At 40.6% G+C, this 19,431-nt stretch overlaps 1 protein-coding gene across 1 annotated transcript; it reads right to left on the bottom strand.

Annotated features, from left to right (window-relative positions):
- LOC104612518 (DDT domain-containing protein PTM-like) lies at positions 1-11,295 on the bottom strand. The gene is made up of 10 exons (XM_010279954.2): positions 11,080-11,295; positions 9,885-10,930; positions 9,014-9,721; positions 7,528-8,782; positions 4,107-4,401; positions 3,901-4,025; positions 3,258-3,721; positions 3,096-3,124; positions 1,772-2,260; positions 1-1,692 (listed from the first exon to the last, which is right to left on the bottom strand). The coding sequence occupies exons 2-10, from the start codon at positions 10,739-10,741 to the stop codon at positions 761-763; spliced, it is 5,154 nt and encodes a 1,717-aa protein (XP_010278256.1). The 5' UTR covers positions 10,742-10,930; positions 11,080-11,295; the 3' UTR covers positions 1-760.
- Positions 11,296-19,431: the final 8,136 nt, after the last annotated feature.

Consider the following 19,431-nt stretch of genomic DNA (forward strand, 5'->3'; position numbering starts at 1 on the left):
TAAAACATAAATTTTCCTTTTTATTACAAAACTGAGCCTAAATCACTCCATTACACAGGCATTCACAATAACAACATACTTATAGGAGTAACCATTTTGGAGCAAAACAAATATATATTTTGCAAAAATCCATCTTGCAAAAAAGAATCTTGTTCGATTCAAGAATCTTCCATCTCCCACTCTAACAGGAACATAGGATTGATGTACACATCTCATACATGATAAGCACCAGCAAAAATCTGCTTATCTTTTAATATTGGAGTCAAGACCATAGAAGTGAAAGATGACCCCAATGCCCCTAGAACTGATTCAGGCCATTAATTATCAAATTTTAGTAGGGAAGTCCACGAGTTTACCTATCAAACTAACTAGACTAGTTAGTAAAACCCCAAGTGCCCACGAAGGAAACTAGGTTATTCTCAAGCAGCAGGAACCATCATCTTGGCATGTCCCCAAGTGCCTGAACCCTGATTTATTCAAAAATAAATAAATTAAGGGGCCTCTGGAACTAATCATTATCCATCTGTCACTTTTGTAAAGCTTTTTTGTGAGGGAATTGCTCCAAAATTCTGCTCCTTCCAAACAAGGACGAATTATCTTTCATTGTTGTTTCTGAGCACCCTCACTGGCAGAGTTCCAAAGACCCTGGCTTGCTATTGCAGAAAGGTTAGTTATGGCCAATTTAAGCTCTCCAGTGGCAAACCTCTCTGCAAGAAGAGAATAGAAAGCCAAAAACTGCAGGGCCAAACAAACAGCCCAACTATCGCCAATCCCGACAGTAACCACACCTCCATCTGTCTGCCCCAGAAGAACTCTCATCCCATGGTGAACAATGGCAGTGTATCCAGATCCCACAAATCTCACAGGAAAGGTCGGGAGCTGGTTCTGTGCTTGAACATATCTTACAAAGCATTCTGCTAACAATGGGTTCTGAAGATTTAGTAAAATCTTGATTACCTTCTGCAGTATCAATTCCATACTGTTCAGGTGGATTGTAGGATGCAATTGCACCACTAAAAGAGGAATTGCCCCAATTCCCTGAAATGTCCATGGATGCATCAAATGGATCCAATCCGTTATCTTCTGATGCCAAAGTGAAGTATGTTGATTCAAACTCCATGTCCTCATAGTTCAAGCTTTCATAGTCAATCATGTCAATGATCTCATCTTTAACACCATCAGTGGGAAACTTCCATCCCACTTGAGGAGATGATGCTCTCTCTGTAGCACTCAAAAGATTGTTAGTTTCAAGTGTGGATACCACTTGTGATGGAACTGAATTTAGGTCGGAAACATCTGAATTTATTTCATTTTTTATGTGCCTTTTGACTGGGAGTTTCTGTGACCCAGTAGTATATGATTCATCTCCAATTTCTGATGCAGGTTCAGTGATTGGTACAACCCTTTCAAGAGAGAAAACAAGGGAATCATCATCTTCTATGACAGCATCTTCCATCTTTGTGTCTGGTGTACTAATTTCCTGTCCTTCAAGTTGTGTGCAGATGGTTCTGGAGATGGAGTCTGTTCCTGTACTAGATCGCTTTGAAGCCCTCACACATCGTTTCCTCCTACATTCTGGATCCATATAGGGGCATATCGGCAAGCGGTTTCTACGGCACCTGCAGCAACGAAATCCCACTACCTCCAAAATTTTGGATTCCTCCAGCTGAAGAGCATCAGCATGATACCACCCTACAAAAAGAAACAAATCCAATATGTGAACACAAGTACAAGACAAATTCAAAAAATGTAAAATCTTATGTAGGCTTACTTCTGCAAGTTTCACAGCAGATATACATTAGATCATGATCATATGGTTTGCGGCAGAGATGACAAATGGGTCTTATTGACAAGTCTGTATCTGCATTCCCTTTAAAAAGAATGTTGCGGAGCCTGAAATCTTCGCCAGTCTCCTCATTGTTTTTCCTCCATATAAGACCATAGGAAGGACCTGTCACACGCCGACCTCTGGTTTCCAAATTAGACTTAAGTGTAGGTGGCTTCGTTTCTTGAGGGATCCCCATATTTCCAGAGAATAGTGATTGAAGATGCCCATTTTGAAACGAACCTTTACCAACCACTGCTTCTACATTCTGCCTTTTTTGCTCTTGAAATGGCACTTGACTGATTGGAGACTTTTTACTTATCTCATTCACTGTGACAATTTTGGCACAGTAACACTGGTTGCAAGTGATCAAAAACTCCAGAGTATCATTCATATGAACTTTTGAAGTTATGGTACATTCCTTGTGACAAAACCCTGGCCAGAATACAGCAGCAAGTGAACTCACCAGGTAGGACATTTAAAACATATGATGGAGTGAACATCCAAAGACTACTAAGAAAAGTATTTTCAACAAGCTGAGCATATCATACACCACTCATCATCAATAATAAACAAATACCATGAGCCATCTCACATGTTATTTACTACCTGAAAGAAAAGGGATTTTGCACAGCTTGCTCATGGTGCAAGTACTTGTGTATCTTTTCTGGCTAAAGAAACATGAAACGTATTGGAGTTCCAACCTTACTGGGACTACATGTACAAGGATTTGCTCTCCTTACATAGGCATTGTCAATCTATTAAATTGACTTTCTCTGCTTGAATGTGAGAAACAAGCAACTAAAAACCCTGCTGTGCTCAGGCCCAAGGTTCAAAGTATCGATACGCCCCTGTGTATCGGCAGGGGCATATCGGTACTAAAAACTCACCACTTAATTATTATTGTTTTTAGTTTTTTTTTCAAATTTTGATTTTTGGAGATGTTTTTTAAGTGGTTTTTTATTGAAATAAATGGGGTCCCGAAACACCTGTAAATAGGTGTATCAAGACCAAAAGATACGATACGATACGCCAGATACTTTGGACCTTGCTCAGGCCATTGCTAATGCTCAACCTATGAATATTACATGTCAATGAATGCAAACATGCAATCAGATTTCAGATGGCAGATCATGTTGGTTAAATTGTAAAAAACACATTCCATGACATTCAGTTGGAAGATGATCACCATGTAGAGCATACAGAGTGTAGGTTTATCATAACATTTTGTATGGAAGGAGTGAGGGGTCTAACTGAGAGATTTTTATACCTTGACATGAACTGCACTTCACTGCATTCCTGTAAACCATATAGAAAACCCAGTTATACAAACTGACAGAAATTTTATAGTAATTTAAATGAAGGCAGTTTGTGACAAAAGTGAAAATTTTGGGAAATCAGCAATAAGTTAAAAACAATAAATAATAGATACCCGAGTAAGACATCTTGTTGGCACGAGGCACAAGCACATTTGTCTAGCTTCTCTACCTTGCACAAAAGATATGAGAATATATCCTTTCGAGAAGCTTTTAACTGTATTCTTTGTAAGTTGGATAATAAATGTGAGCCCTTAGCTGATGGCACAGACACCTTCTCAGCCGTCCCTTCATATTCTTTAATTAGATATAAAGGGATGTGAGTTTCACAAAACCAAAACTTGTCCTCTCCATCTTGGATCTGCTCTGATTCTAGAATGTTCTTCAAAACACGAGATGGGAGATGCTTCTGGTTAGCAAAAACTACTCCATATCTGATCTTAGTATGCTGAATTTTCTTATCACAAATGACTGCATTTCTGAAAGCAGAAATTTCAGTCTCTGGCCCTTTTCCATCTTGAAGCTTCTGCTCAGGACGAAGTAGATCACTCCACCGTATATGTAGGTCAAGGTATCTGACCTGATGCACATAACAAGTTTTAACATGCATTAAAATTAAAATACATGAGCAGTATAAACATACAGGTCTGAAATGCCAGGAAGGTGGATACTATTTAAGAAAAGCCAAGCAATAGCAAAGCTAGAGGCAGAATGAAGATGGAAATATATGGCCTTAGAACATAAAACTCAAATGACAACCTGAAGTGCAAGCTGTGATGCATTGTTACTCATTTCTACTGCAGCTCTCCAAGCAAAACGCCTACTTCTTTTAGGAATATCAAAACCTTCAGCATAATAAATACCAGAAATCTTCCTAGATCCACCTGAGGTTATACAAATACAAGTGATGTCTACAAGAGAGCCAGAAGAAGCATTGTCATATACATTCTAAAATAATCCTTTACCTTGCCTAGCTGCTTTTTTAACTACCGAGCATGGTAAAATCCCTTTCTGAAATATGAACTTTGAGAGCTTCCCTCCTCGCCACCAGTTGACATCCCTCAGATTGTCTTGGCAGGTATAACTTGTTATCTCGGATGTCATGGATTGTTTCCTGCTCCGCCTCCCACCTGGTCCACGCTTCTGAGTTGGTCCAACATGGTGACTTGCACTTTGAGACACAGAAAACTCAACTGACCAATCATCAACCAGCTTAACCCAGCCCCCAGTAAAAGCAAGTGGACGGATATTCTCCTCAAGCTGAAAGAAGGAAAAGAAAGTAAGTTTGTTGTTAAGTATACCTTAATGCCATGAGACACAGTATGCATGTGAAATACCAATGACACAGATACAAATCCAAAAACTACCAAAGGACACAGATACCTGCATCTTATCCTCTTTCACAGTTCAAAAGGCATTCTTTTCAGTAACATAAAACCTTTGTTGAAAGAGACATCAAAGTGAAAGCACAAATCAAGTATTCCAAGACAGGAAACAAACAGAGAAAACCTTGCAATGAAACAGGCTGATACATCCAATATGACATACAGAAAAGCAGCAACCAATCATGTAAGACCATCAACTAAAGAAATTCTTCACTACCCAATAAAAATAAAACAGATCCTTTTCTCCTTTATTTTTTCTTATCCTTTGGTTCTATTCATGTTTACCCATATTCGTAATTGTATAATATAAATGATCCAACATTAAAGTATCACTGTGCTATGAAAAGTTAATAGCAAGTAACAGGTGTTTCTGATACATTCAACTAATCCAGACTCATGTCTCAATTCAACCCTAATAAACTCAAATCTTACAAACATAGGGAAGAAACCATTTTGGTCAGGTTTGGTATATGCAGGAAAGGTTAACAAGGGCAGTATGGGCTGTTAGCAGTTGTGTGGTTATGCAGGGTAAGCCTGTGGTAGTGTCCTCTTTGAGAACACAGCTGGAGTTAGAAATGATCAATGCAAACTCTACAAATCAGAAAGAGGATAAGATTGCCAATGTAGTAGGACGGTTCAAAAGTCAAAGAAACCACTAAACTATTCAGGTGCCGAAAGTTTTTGCCAGATTGAAAGTGGGACTATTTGGGGTTGGGCCTAGTAAGAAGGTGAAGAAAATAAAGAAAGTCTTTAGTAGAAGCAAAGATTACAAAAAGCTGAATAAGCAGGTTTGAGTTTTAAGTTTGCCATGTTCATAGGGTTCTTGATGCTTTGATTGAGATAGTTTTTTTTTTCTTTTTGGGGTTTGGAAAGTTTGTTTAGAGGAGGGAAGCTGGTTCTAGGATTTTCTTTTTGTTTCCGGGTGATATCTTATCACCTCTCTTATACTCTCTTGCTTGTTTTCAATCAGCCAAGTTGGATAATAAGGATGTACATGCCAAAACAATAAGAAAAGCAACCTTCCAAACAATGCAGCCAAACATTCCCCAAGTGAAGATGGTATCTATGGTGTGTTTATTGTGCTTCTCACCAGAGCCACAATGGCCAAGCACCATGTTTTCTTTGTTTTCCATTGCTCAACTAAGGCATTATGTTGAAACCAAATTGCCAGTGGCAAACCTTTGGGACTGATTCACTTTCTCAAAAAGACTAGGGAACAGACCACACCTTAATTCAGATGAGGTAGATGACTTTGCAGAAGAACGGATTCAAATAATGTTTTTGTATAGCATTAACTCTTATACATAATTTAAAGGCCAGAGTAGATCATCACACCTTTTATTCAGATCTAATATAACATATGCAATTACCCTTAAGAAAGAAAGAAAAGGAACAGCTGAATCTATATAACACACAACAAATAACTACCCGTTTCAGTAACAACTAGGAAATGAAGACAAGAACAACCAATGCTCTAAATACCAACTAACAGTAAACCCCATAACCTCAAAACAACACTACCTGAACCTGCAAAAAATTTTCCTGCTATCTCCAAAAGAAATGCATAGGCAAACCTCTCACAATCCAAGGATGTTTTAGTCTTTCCCTCTACCTTCTACATGAATAGTATCCATCCTGATTTCAGGAACCATTTGTCATGCATAACTACATAACAGACAAACTATCCACAATCCAAGGATGTAAAAGTCTTGACTTTTAGATCTCCCATCTTCTCCTTTTCCTTCACCACCTCTCACAATCCAAGGATGTTTTAGTCTTTCCCTCTACCTTCTACATGAATAGTATCCATCCTGATTTCAGGAACCATTTGTCATGCATAACTACATAACAGACAAACTATCCACAATCCAAGGATGTAAAAGTCTTGACTTTTAGATCTCCCATCTTCTCCTTTTCCTTCACCACCTCTCACAATCCAAGGATGTTTTAGTCTTTCCCTCTACCTTCTACATGAATAGTATCCATCCTGACTTCAGGAACCATTTGTCATGCATAACTACATAACAGACAAACTATCCACAATCCAAGGATGTAAAAGTCTTTGACTTTTAGATCTCCCATCTTCTCCTTTTCCTTCACCACCTCTAGATGAATAAAATCTGCTCCATGGTTCGAAGTATCAACATGTGGGATATGCAATTTTTGCATATCATGTGATTCAAAAAGCTGATAGTATTTTGTTTTAGTTTTTCAGCCTTAGCTTTTTAAAATAAACATGTGAGAAGGTGTTATAATGCTTTTTTAATAAGCATGGGGTTCAAATGTTTAAACATAAATCTATTCAGTGTTGCAGTGGGTTCAAAAACCAATGCATATCATATGATACATACCAATACAATGTGCTATTTTGAACCTTGATCTCCTCTGACCTGAACTGCCCTTTCTCTTCAGTAGTTCAGTACATACTTTTTAAACAGCATCTCGTTCTCATATGAAGCAATTGCATACTAATTATATCAACTACCTCCCCCTCACTTCTTTCTAATTCATTCAACCCACCTTCTCTGGTTCATTTGTCAAGGGTTGTGGACATATTAGTAAACTTGATCTGCCCTTTCTTTTGAACAGAAATATTAAAAGAGGTTTCATTAGCAAAAGAGAAAAATACAAGTTGGGTTGGGCTCAGATAGCGACAAGAAAGGCACTGGGCTGGACTAGAGAAGTTGGATTGGTGCAGTCAATGGACAAGGAGGGAAGATTCAAAGGGATAATGGAGCACAAGTTTTAAGGGTGATTAACTGGGGTGGAGCAGAGAAAATATATGTGCATTCCGTAACATATGATTGTCAACAGAGTTAAGATGCCAAAGGTAGAGAAGAACTCTTAACAAGTTATGTAGATCAAATTACACTTTTAATTCTATAAGAAAGTATACTTATATTTGCATTTATAAAAAGAAAAAAAAGAAAAGTAGTTATAAATAATGCTAACTGGAACAAAATTTTAACTAGAAAAAAAAAGGAAAGAGAAAAGTGCTTACTTCAAGCAAAAGAGACTTTAATGCAGTGCAAGTTGATGCTTGTTCAACTTGTTTACGCCATTGCTTTCTATAACTTGAGGTTAGAAAAGGACCAATTGTAAGGCCACGCAAGCTCTGTTCCATGCATAAAATATATGTTGCAATACAATGGATATTTCCCTCTGCACTCTTTAGGGAACGAAGACCACCAAGAATCTTCATAGGTCCTTTTATAGCATTTGAGGCAGTTAAATTTAATAAACATCCTTTCTTGCTTGTAATGGGAGCCTTGCATGAAAGACACCAACCACATCTTTCCCTTGGGATCTCCATAAGTTTCTTTTCAGAATTTGGCCAGAAAAAATGAAAGACTGCTGAAGAAAATGCTTTTATCTGCAATGATACATTTGCAGACACGAGTTTTCTGGGATTAATTGAAGATTGTGAACCAGAAATATTATTTTCATCAGATGAAAGAACAGCCAGATTTGCAGCCGCAGATGCTGCAACATCACCAAGGATATACAGATTCACATAAGCCTGAGGTTTAAAAGTGTACCCCATATAAGAGCAGTCATCAACCACTACTGCTTTACTTCTCCCATTGCCACTATGTTTAACTTCTTTGCTTTCATAAGACATGCTAAAAGGACCATTTATTGCTGGAAGACTTATAACATCTGCATCTTCCTTTTTAGAACCCTGCATGTTTTCTGAGGTACATGTAGGAAACTTTAACATAATTGACTTATCAGCTGAGATTTGATATGGCAAGTCAGAAGGGTCGGCCTGCAGGCAGATTGACCCAGCAGACATCAGAGAATCAGCCCCAAACTGATCATGGAGTTTTGTGTTTATGACTTCAGAAACCTGTTCAGTTGTAGCACCGTTACCTTTGCTGAGACTAGGAAGTTCTACATGGCTAATTTTATCCAAAGAGACATAGCAAAGTTCTTGCCAATCATTCTCCCGACCCAATAGTGTTTTGTCCTCCATGTTGCTTTCAGTTACACCACTTGCATTGTCCTTTCCAGAAAGATTATAAGACAGAGCAGAAACCATTGCATCTTCCCTTTCATCTATGGTATTTTCCCTTCTTTCAGGAAAAGAAAATTTAGTGTCTTCTGGGAATCCCCAATATTTTAAAATGCCCTTACATATGGCTGAGTACATCACAGTATGCTCAACAGATGAACAAAGTACCTGCAAGACCTTTGGAACATCATTCTGGTTGTAGTATCTGCAAGATGGTCCTTCGTGGATTGAGACCTTGAGCCTGAAAATATTCATTTAATAGTTCATAAACAAGAAAGCATAAACCTTGTAGAGAAGTTTAAAATATGTAAGTGTTAGCACTGGATTAGTGTCCGACAGCCAGATATCACACTGTCAACAGGAAAGAAGCAATCTTGGGGAAAAAAAGAATGTGAGGGCTATGTTGCATTTCAAATATATGTTAACTAGAAAAAGGATTATTTTAAAGGAATAAATGAGTCAGAGGACTTACACAAGTAAGTGATTGCAAGTACCCAAAAAAACCTGCTCATATGGATCAATACCAAAAAATTCCGCTTGCTTTAACCCTGTTCCTATTCTGAAATTTGGTCCTATTTTATTAATTGCACATTCTGGACAAAACCATGACCCTTCGGGTAAATGTATTTTGCTCAGACCAATGCATCTTGAATGGTAAGCTGAAGGGCAACCATCACAGCAAATCAAGGTCCCATCCATGCCACAAAGGCGACATTCATCACTATTCTCATCTGGATCAACATCAACAACATTCATATCCACTCCAGGAACTTTAAGTAAAGAACTTGATTGACATGGTGACTTTGAGTCATGAGATTTGTCAGATACTATCTCCATAGCTTCTGAGTCTTTGCAAGCTGAGGTCTTAGAATATCTGGGATGAACTCTTCTTGGACAATTTTCAGCGGACATCCTTGCATTCCTGTCAGAATCTGTCCCCACTTCCACTTTTTCTCTCATATCAATTTCAGTTCTTAGTTCTGCTGATTCGATGATATCATCACACAAGATCTGCAGGATCATCAGCTTCCTAGATGCAGACAAGATGTAGTATTCCTTGTTTAAAACATCAGTACAAAATCCCTTCCAGTCCGGCCCATTTGTGTACCCCATCACCAGAAGAAACTCAACCAGGTAAACTGGCCATGTCAATGTGTCAAGCAAGCTCCAATCAAGACGTCTGCCGACAATAAAGCTATATTATTTCTAAGTTTTAGCCCATGAAAAAGGAAAAAAAAAAAAAACATGAAATCCAAGGTACCATGTGGACAAACCAAAAATAATGATCCATCAACAACAAGACAATTCTTAGAACATACAATTAGAGAGAAAGAGAGAGAGACCTCAGGCATTTTGATGCAAGTTCTGCGCCATCAGAGGAAAGCATCTGAAGATGCCGTTTCAGTGCACGCATGAGGGCAACATGAATGGCATCCAACAAAGTGTTGGGGGCAGCACAATTAAGAGAACCCACAAAATCGTCCAGTCCAAATGGGCTTAAAAATAGTTGTATACTAAACGAACGCAGGAAATTGTACACAGAAAACAGTTGAGAAACAAATTCCTGCGGCACACCTATATTGCCCGAGGAAGGAGGCAATGGTGGTGGTGGCGGAAGAAGAGGACTCTCAGCCTCTAACAAGGATTCCTGTATTCGAATGTATTCACAGGAATCAGTAGAAGAGTCGGCATCACCATCAACTTGAACCCCACCTGATTCAGGACCCTTCTGGAAACAAGATTCAAGTTCAGTACTCAACCTACTGACACAAGGTGCTTCAGACCTCTCAAAGCTATTTGCAGATACTACTGTCTGGTGCTGTATTTTCTCGTGTGGTGTCTTTGAATCGCATGTAGAGATCAACTTGTCTAACTTCACCTTCCTGGCAATAAGCTCCTCATCGAAATCACCCTCCGCAAGAAGAAAGTCGCGTAGTTCCGTACACTCCATGTCCTCAAAATCTCCATTTTCATAATCAACTCTGTACAATCCACTACCACAAGAAACAAGCTTCCCCAGGAAAACCCCATTCGCTGCAAACTCCTTCATCACATATCTTCCCACCAAAGCCTTCGCCGTCGTCTCAACCCTCCCTCTACTATCTAACCCCTCGGTTCTATCAACACCCTCATCTCCAATCCCCATCTTTATCCTCTTCCTCACACGATCCTCTGATACTACTTCCTCACTCTCCATCATCAACCACGCAAAAGCCCTAAACAGAAACCCCTTCCTTGCAATAATCAGTGTTCCATACAACTCTCCATCCCGATCAATCCTCTTTGCATCCCGCCTTCCTCCCAATCAATACAAACAAAACCCTAGAACGATTCCCTTAAAGACCCAGGCTTTCCTCAGATCCTCCAGAGCAAAATCACAACCGGTCCCCTGCCAATAACAATCAAATCAAATACCGTTCAGTGGCCCCAAAAGGAAAGAAAAACTGCTAATCTATTGCCGTTTTTTTAGCACGAAACATAAATCCGTCATTGATAAACATGAAGTAGCTAAATAGAAGTTTCATCGAGTGTTCTTACAATCTTAGGATTAAAAAATCGCCATTGAAAACATCCTTACTCCTTACTATTTCTCAGATACAGAGAAATAGAAAGAATGTAAAAGATAGAGAGAGAGAGAGAGAGAGATTAAGAGAAAATCGGAATGACGAGTTTTGGGGAGAAGGAAGGAGTTCGTGCTGTTAATGCCCTAATTCTAGTTGGAGAGAGGCCAACGGCCTCCCACTCTCTCTCCCACCGAGTGAACCTTTACCGCCAATTGTAACTATACGTGGCTCGTACGAATCGGAACCCACTTCCCCCATTTATGAGCTCCAATCGTCCGAGTTCACTCGCTTGACTCGTTCAGTCGACCTCGAAAGCCAAAAGATGCAGTGCTTTCTTCATAGCTGAAAACGAATTAATTGCTTATTATACGTAAATACTCGATGCATGAAGGGTAAAATTGTCCAATAAATCCTGCATCAATAAGGAAACAGATTTACGGAGATTCAGGTTGACCCGTGTTTTGATGAGTCAAATCGGCGACTGGTATATCCGGTCTATGACACGTCGGTTTCCTATTTGGCTGATTGGGTCAAGTGGCGGGAAAGCTTCTCATTCTTATCATCTTATGTCTTTCACCGCCAATATTTTAAATTTCAAAACTTAACAGAAAATAAATTTATTTCATACGTAACGGTCACCTTAAGTAAACCGGGTCCAGTTATTGACTTATTATGTCTTAGGCCTAGAAGCCTAGCACAGTCATGTATGCTTCGGAAGTAAATCAGGCCCAATACCCAATGTTGTAAGACTTGAACCGGACTGGCTTTAAAAACAAAGCCTTGAACCGGAATGTTTCAATGGACCCGGTTTTGCCGATTAATCGGGCTGTTAATCCGTTCAGCCCATTAAAAACCCGTCAAACCGTCATTTAATCAGAACCCAAAAAGGCCACTGGTTCCCATCTTTTTTTACGGTCCAAACTTCGATCTAGGTCGAGTCTTACAACATTGGTTAGACTGATTTGAATTTTTCTTTTTTTCTTTTTTCTTTTTTCTTTTTTCTTTTTTCTTTTTTTGGGTTTGACTACGATACTAATGATAAAAAAAAGATGGGGTACTTTGATTGGTTAAAGCTCTTCTTAGTAAGAAGGTGGTAAACAATTCAACCAATCAGGGAGGTCAATTCAGCTTATTTTACTAAATACAAGTGTTAAATATTTCATCACAATAACAAAAATAATGCGTAATTAAGGAGTGAATATTTTAGAAACCAATAAATCATTCTTGAATAAGAATAAGCATGAGCATAATAAATGTATTTTAAAAATAAATCCAGCTAAACATATTCAATAATGGAAATAGATATGTGATTTAAATGGCAAAAGGGTAAATATGAAAATTAACAAGATAATTATAAAAAAAAAAAATATTTCCCATATATTTTAAATGTGTGAAAAGAACATTCTAAAATAAGAGGGTAAAATGGGAAAAGCACAACTATTGCTCTATCACATTTCCCCTCTCTCCCTCATTCATATCAGTTTTCTCCCATTGCCCACCATTTTTACCTCTTAAGCGCTGCTGAACGAACTACAGTGAGCTGATACCTGATATGTAGGCAGCCCCTCCGGGGGTTTGGCCACTAAATCTTTCTCCCTTTTCTACTTTTTACTTAAAACCAATCCCTTAGATTTTTTAGGTTCAGACCATCTTTACGATGCTCACCTTACACTTCCAATACATTGCATTTCCATTATCATAAATTTTCCCTTTTTCTAATTACCATTACATGTATATTTGTGATTCAATTATAAAAAAACTTGTAACCAATCAACCGGTATCATAAAAGTGATAATCAATAAGGTGGGGTGTTTGATTGGCCAAAGCCCTTTTGGTATCATGTTTTTCCCCCGTGTAGATTTTTTATGTATATTTATCATATTGTTATCAAAATAACATATTTGAATTATTATTGAATTTCAATTATAAAAATAATACACAAAAAAAAACCCAATAAAAGTATAATGGCTCAAATCACTGTGAATTATAAACCAACTTTAGTGTTATGACTAAATTTTTGAATAGTGGCCAAACAAAGCCTTGAAACGAGTATAATAAAAATTACTCGGCAGACCCACCTGTCAATCAATAGAACTAACAATTGAGTGAGCAAAAAAGACCACAAATAGAAAATGTAATGAGAATATGAGATCCATTAGAACCTTCAATTTTGACTCCTCTTGTCTTTGTTTTCCTACTTGGCCCATCAATTTAAGAGAATTGTTCCTCCCATAAGAAAGCACTTCCCTATAGACCATCTCAAAGTGGCCATCTTAAGTGGTAATCTTCCCCCAAATTGCTTGAAAGTGAAAAGTCAGCGTACTCTTCATGCGCATTAAAAGCATGTAATTTCAAAGTCCGATAGACCCTGTTTGGCGTATTAGACTGTATCCATACTTTAAACCTTGTTATAACTTTTAACAATTTTGTCAAATAACAAATATGCTCTTTTAATTTTTAAGATAAATGTAACCTTTAAATTAGGGAGAATGACTGTTCAGCACATCCTAAGAATTCTTAGCCCTACACTACAGTTGGGGTAGGTGCCTATTCGGAATTGATGATAATACACAGGCGAGTATTAGTGTTTTAGGGCGAGGGTGTTTATCATTTTGAATTATGTAGGGTTGCATTGGAATTCAAAATTCTGTAGTGTAGTGTACTTTTCCGTTTAAATTATTAATGTATTGCTCAATGAAATCATCTCTCATTTCATGGCAGTTGTTTACAAGTGTTAAAGCCATATATTGTTTCTAGTAAGAGAGATGGTGTGTGTGTGTGTATGCATTGTTTATTTGCTTGCTAAATAAGGGGTTGGTTGTGATCTATTGCAATTTGAACGTCTATTTGGCATTGATGTCATTACTCTAGAAAACAACATCACATCAGTGACACGTTAGAAAAAATAGTGCTTTAGGAAACGCCTATTTGTTTGGAACCGTTTTTCCATAAAAAATGGTGTTCCAAGCCATGCCTTGGAAATCGGGAAGGCATGACTTAGAGCAACATCGAATTTGGCGTTTCCTGGAGCTGCAGCTCATTGCTATCAACTGGGACTAGACCTGTTCATGGGCCGAGCCGGGCTTTTACTCTTCACTAACATAAATATATTAGGCCCGAGCCCGAGCCCGGCCCGACCAATGGGCCTACAACTTGGGCCCAAGCCCGGCCCTAATAAAAAGCCCGAGCCCGAGCCCGAAGCCCGACCTAATAAAAAAAATTAGAAATTTTCCCTATTCAATAATCAATATAAATCAGAATTTATTTACATTAAAAAAATTAATAAATTCAAAATTTATTTATATTAAAAATATATATATAAAGAAGGGAAAGAGGATGTGGAGAAGAAGAATTTGGTTGGAAAAAGAAGGGAAAGAGGTGAAAAAAAGATGGGTATTCAACTAGGGTTTTTAGGTTTATTTATAGGTCGGGCCGGGCTATTTTGGCAAATCCCGAGCCCGGCTCGAATTTATTGCGGGTCGGGCTTTTTGGTCAGAGATTAAGCCCACAGGCCTATATACCTGTTCAAGCCCATCCAGGAACCGGGCCAGGTCGGGCCGGCCCGTCGGGCCACCTGGCCCATGAACAGGTCTAACTGGGACATGAGGTAGCAATGACAAGGACATGACATGGCACTGGATAATAGGTACCAGTGCTGAAAATGTTTCTTGGAGCATTGGTATCAAAGTGAAAACTTTGTTGTTACTCCAAGAAACGTCCTACCTGGCAGCAATATTTCCAAACAAAAAAAAAATATCGTTTTCTCAAAAAATGGTGCTTCCAACCCACGCATCAGCAACGATTAAGTGTTGTTGCAACATCGATACCAAACATATACTGAATGGATTAAAAGGGTTAGGGGCCTTTGGGCTAGACTAAAAGGGTCATGGATGGAAGTAGCGAAAAATGATTAAATGATCATAATTTAACAATAAACGTGGCATAAAAGAGAACATAATGGTGAAACGGCTTGGATGATGATGATGTTAAATAAGGGTTTGTGCTCCAAAATGAATGGTTTTTTCTTGTTGGGATTTGGGGGCCCGAAACCAAATAAAAAACCATCTGGTTTGGAAGCAAACTGGTTCATAAACAAAAACGTAGAAAATATGTTATTAGTTGTATGTGTATTGTGTTTCAAAACTAAAGCATGGAAAAAAAATTATTATTGTTTCATAAATAATAGGATAAAATACAAAAACCTGGCCTAAAGTTTTTGACAATCATAAAAATCTCCCCTATAGCTTCAATTTAACAAAAAACTCCCAAGAATTTGACAAAAGCTTCCCTTCCGTCACTAACCCAGACAGAAAACATTAGACCGATGTATCAATTTCCTTTAAATACCCATTTTACCCTTTTGTTTTCTTGTTTGGCCTTGCTGGCAATAGCTCTGATGCTTCACTCGAGGAGAAGGATTTATCACAATGAACCCATGATTTACAGGTTAAGCTTCAATTAATAGATATGGATATTCAAATGCCGAAGACAGACTGACGGAGATGGAGGATGAGCACAAATCAGAGGAAGTGTGACTGTTGACTTCGTCTTTGCCTCGGACATCAAGACCGTAAGAGTCGACATGAAAGAGAAGCTTGGATTTGGAATCGTAGACCGAGAAGTCGTCGGCGAAGAAAAGAAACGTTTTGATCATCGTAAGTTGGGTTTCCTCTTGGTAGCAAAAACTCTCTTGAGCCAGAATTCCTCTTCTCATGTTCATTAACAACTACAATCACTCAATCATATGTTTCATTCAAATCTCTTATACCCACGAATAATTAACTCAATCTTCTACTGTGGAAGAATAAGAAGAACTCAAGAAGAAAAGATTGAAACTTGGGACTGGGAGTTGAGGGAGTGCAGCTGATGACTACAACTTATGTAGGAATCATCACTTGTGGCCTTATATTAATACTTGATGTCCACGCGACACTCCTAGCTCTTTGACAAACCTCTCTGCCTCTGTCTCTCTCCCCCTCCTACGTTTCAGCTCAAATATCCAAGGCTACTTTACATTTCGTCTGGAATAGATGGAATTGTCCATCAAATCGGGACTGATTTTCTCATGCAATTTGATTCGTTACACATGTGGTATATGATCCATTACTTGCTTGCTGCTTTGTTTAAAACAAACACCCACATTCATTATCTGGATGGTAGAAAAAAAAGTTGTTGTAAAGCTAGAGAAAAAGCTCATCAAGTTCATAAATTCATCATCACATTGATCGGGATAATCCATTGTCTATGATAAACCAAGTAGAAAAGTGAGAAATTAACTTAATGGAAAAGTGCAAATTCCTTGTTTTCTATTTGCCACTATTAAAGGTAGAAGTGGAATCCCGACTTTAATTTAATGGAAATTCAAAAGGGTGAAAAATAGAGGTATCAATGGATTTGAAATACTTGCTACGAATGAGGGATGAAATCGATACAAAATCCACCTTTTTGAGTTTTGAATAGAATATAAATATTTGTGGATGGGTTTTTGATGGAGTGCAATCCGGTCGGTCATATCTGTTAACGATTTTGCCTCTGACTGGAGCGAAAGGTGTCTGAAACGGGGAAGAAAGCGAGTCTCCAGGGAGGAACCCGGTGAGAGTGCTCCGAAGCTCAAGTTAGTATTTTCTCAAAAGCAAGATAAGAAACCAAATGGCGCAAAGTTATCACGTACCTTCCTTCTTGGGGGGAAGAGGGCCTTTTATAACCACTTTGCGCACTCACTCCCAGGTTCCTGTCAGGTCGGGTATCATTACCTCTGCACTTCTGCCAGTTTGGATGTCATCACCTCTGCTGGAGTAGACAACCGCCACTGCTCTCTTTGTCGGGGCCGTCTCTGTGACTGGAGGTGGTGGTGGCAGGTAGCCGTTGAAGTGCGGCTGTCAAGCGTCAGATCCTAAGTCAGTCAGGTGCACCGCCTCAGGATATGGACTCCTTTGGTGTCAGGTACAGTTGTTCAGTTCGGCAGCCTGGAGACAAAGTGCTGGAGTGGTGTGTGAGGTGAAGTCTTGAGTTCGGGTAAAGTGTGGCCCGAGCTGCCCTGGGGTGGGCCAGTTCAGGTTGTTGGGGCTCCTTTTGGGGGAGTTCGGGCTCCTTTTGGGGAGCTCGGACCGCTGGTTCCTCCTCTCGGAGCTCGCGCCTTGAGCGTATTGCCGTGCCGAGCTGTTGCTTCTGCCAGACCACCCTCGGTTGTTTCCACGTGTTGGGTGGTCAAGAGGTCGGGACAAATCTTCCTTCATCAATTGCCCCCCACTCCTCGTGCTAAGGGGCTTGCCCTGGCGCGGGGAGTTCGAGAGGTGATGGGTGGATTTGACCCGTACTTCGAACCGATTGACTGATAGCGCGAAGTGTGCGTTCCTCAGGAGATTTCTGGGTTCCTCGAGCGCCAAAAAGTCAGGAAACGCGCCAATCCGTCTTTAAATGCTGGGAGACGTGACAACGCGCGTGTATTTCAAATTTTAAAAAAACGCGCCGCTGGGAGACGTGACAGCGGGCGTTATTTCAAATTTGAAAAAACGCGTCGCTGCTGCCTTCAATGCTGGGAGACATGCGCCGGCGCTGCTTCAGTTTCAAAAGACGTGCGGCTAGTCACGTCTCGGTCTTAGGAGGCGTGCGGTCAGCTTGATCGTGGGCCGTTGGATTTGCCTCGATCAGAGCCGTCGGTTTTTGGTCACTATGGGTATAAATAGTGGGGGACCCCCAGTCGCTTTTCATTGCCATTCTCCTACATTTGCTTCTTGAGCTTGCGTCCAAGTTTTTAGCTCGCGTCAACCTTCCGTAGTCCGTTTGTTTTTTTCGGGTGAATCCACACTTTCTTCCTGGTATTCTTTTCCTCTCGATGTCTAGCTCGGACAGCTTAGACAGTTCTTCGAGGGGGTCAGATGCAGGTTCTAAGAACCGAGTTGCATCCCCCGACAGCCTTAGTGAGCCCGAGGTAGAGCTCGAGGAGGAGCTCGAGGAAGAGTTCGAACCCGTAGGCCGAGTCGCCTCGGGTAGTTTGGCGTCCTCCTCCCGTCGAGGCCGGACGTTAGACAAATTTGGGCCCTCAACCATGACGCCTGAGGGGCTTTACTCCCTTATCACCCAATTCAACCTGCCTAGGGAGTATACTTACTTTATACCCTCGGGCGACTTCCCTTGGGAACACGGTCCTGACGAGATCGTGATATTCCGGGAGCAGCTCGTCGCCGGGCTGCGCCTACCTTTCCACCCCCTCATCGTCGAGGTTATGAACCACTTCGGCATCACCGTTGGTCAGCTCCACCCGAATTCTATTTGTAATTTGGTTGGGACTATCTCCCTCTTTTGCGAACATATTTTGCCTTTAGACCTAGAGATCTTTTCTTTCATTCTAATGCTTAAGAAGCAAGCGGGTCCCCTTCCCGGGCGTAGGCGGGCGTACTACCTGTCACCTCGCCCAGGGTTCAAGCTTTTACACGACCTTCCCAACAAGGTCTCGGCGTGGAAACGAGACTACTTCGGGGTACGAAGTGCAACGGGGTGGCTGTTTCAAACCGGGTGGGGATTGGCTGCCCCCGACCACGGTGTTACGCTAGATAGGGAGACGGCGAAGGGCATCCGGGAATGGGCCCGGCTTGGGCTAAAATGCCACAATTATCTGACGGAGGCCAAGCTCATCCAGGCCAGCTTGAGTTCGGGTAGGTTCCTTGCTCAAAGGCTTGCCTTTTGTTTTGCTTTCCATTCTTTCGTTTTCCTTATGCCGAGCTCTTTTTGCAGGTGTGATGGACGCAAAAAAGACTTGCGGTGGGAACCTGTTTCATGCCATGAAGAGGAGGAAGCGAGTTGCCAAACGGACTCGTGCTGAACTGGCCCGAGATGTGGAGCCCGAGGTACCGGGCTACCTGCCAGTGGACCCGCCCAGGGAGCCCGAGATGGCCCCTCCAGTACAAGAAGCGGCAGGGGCCCCTTATGCCGAGGCTGCTTATACGGGGGCTCCTCCTTACACTGAGGTTGCTTATACGGGGGCTCCTCCTTACACTGAGGCTGCTTATACGCGAGCTGGGCCTTTAGGCTCGGGAGGCCAAGGCGAGTTTAGGAGCGTGCTGTCGCCGAACCACGCTCTTCAAAAAAGTAGGGAGGCCGTTTACCCCGAGGAGGTCGTGGCTTGGACCGAGCTTCCTTTGAACCATGTAGCCGAGCGTCCTGCCTCTTATGCCATGGTGGTAAGTCAGCAACTTCTTGTCGGGCTCCTTGTCATTACCTTTCTTGCTATTGCTCATTCTCATTATTTTTCCTTTTGGTAGGTGAACTCCTCCATCCATGCCTTAGCTGCCCAAGCGGAAAGGAGCTCGAGGCGGGCACGAGCTGC

The sequence above is a fragment of the Nelumbo nucifera genome, chromosome 2, assembly GCF_055504915.1.
Source record: "Nelumbo nucifera cultivar China Antique chromosome 2, China Antique-T2T, whole genome shotgun sequence".
Taxonomy (NCBI): Eukaryota; Viridiplantae; Streptophyta; class Magnoliopsida; order Proteales; family Nelumbonaceae; genus Nelumbo; species Nelumbo nucifera.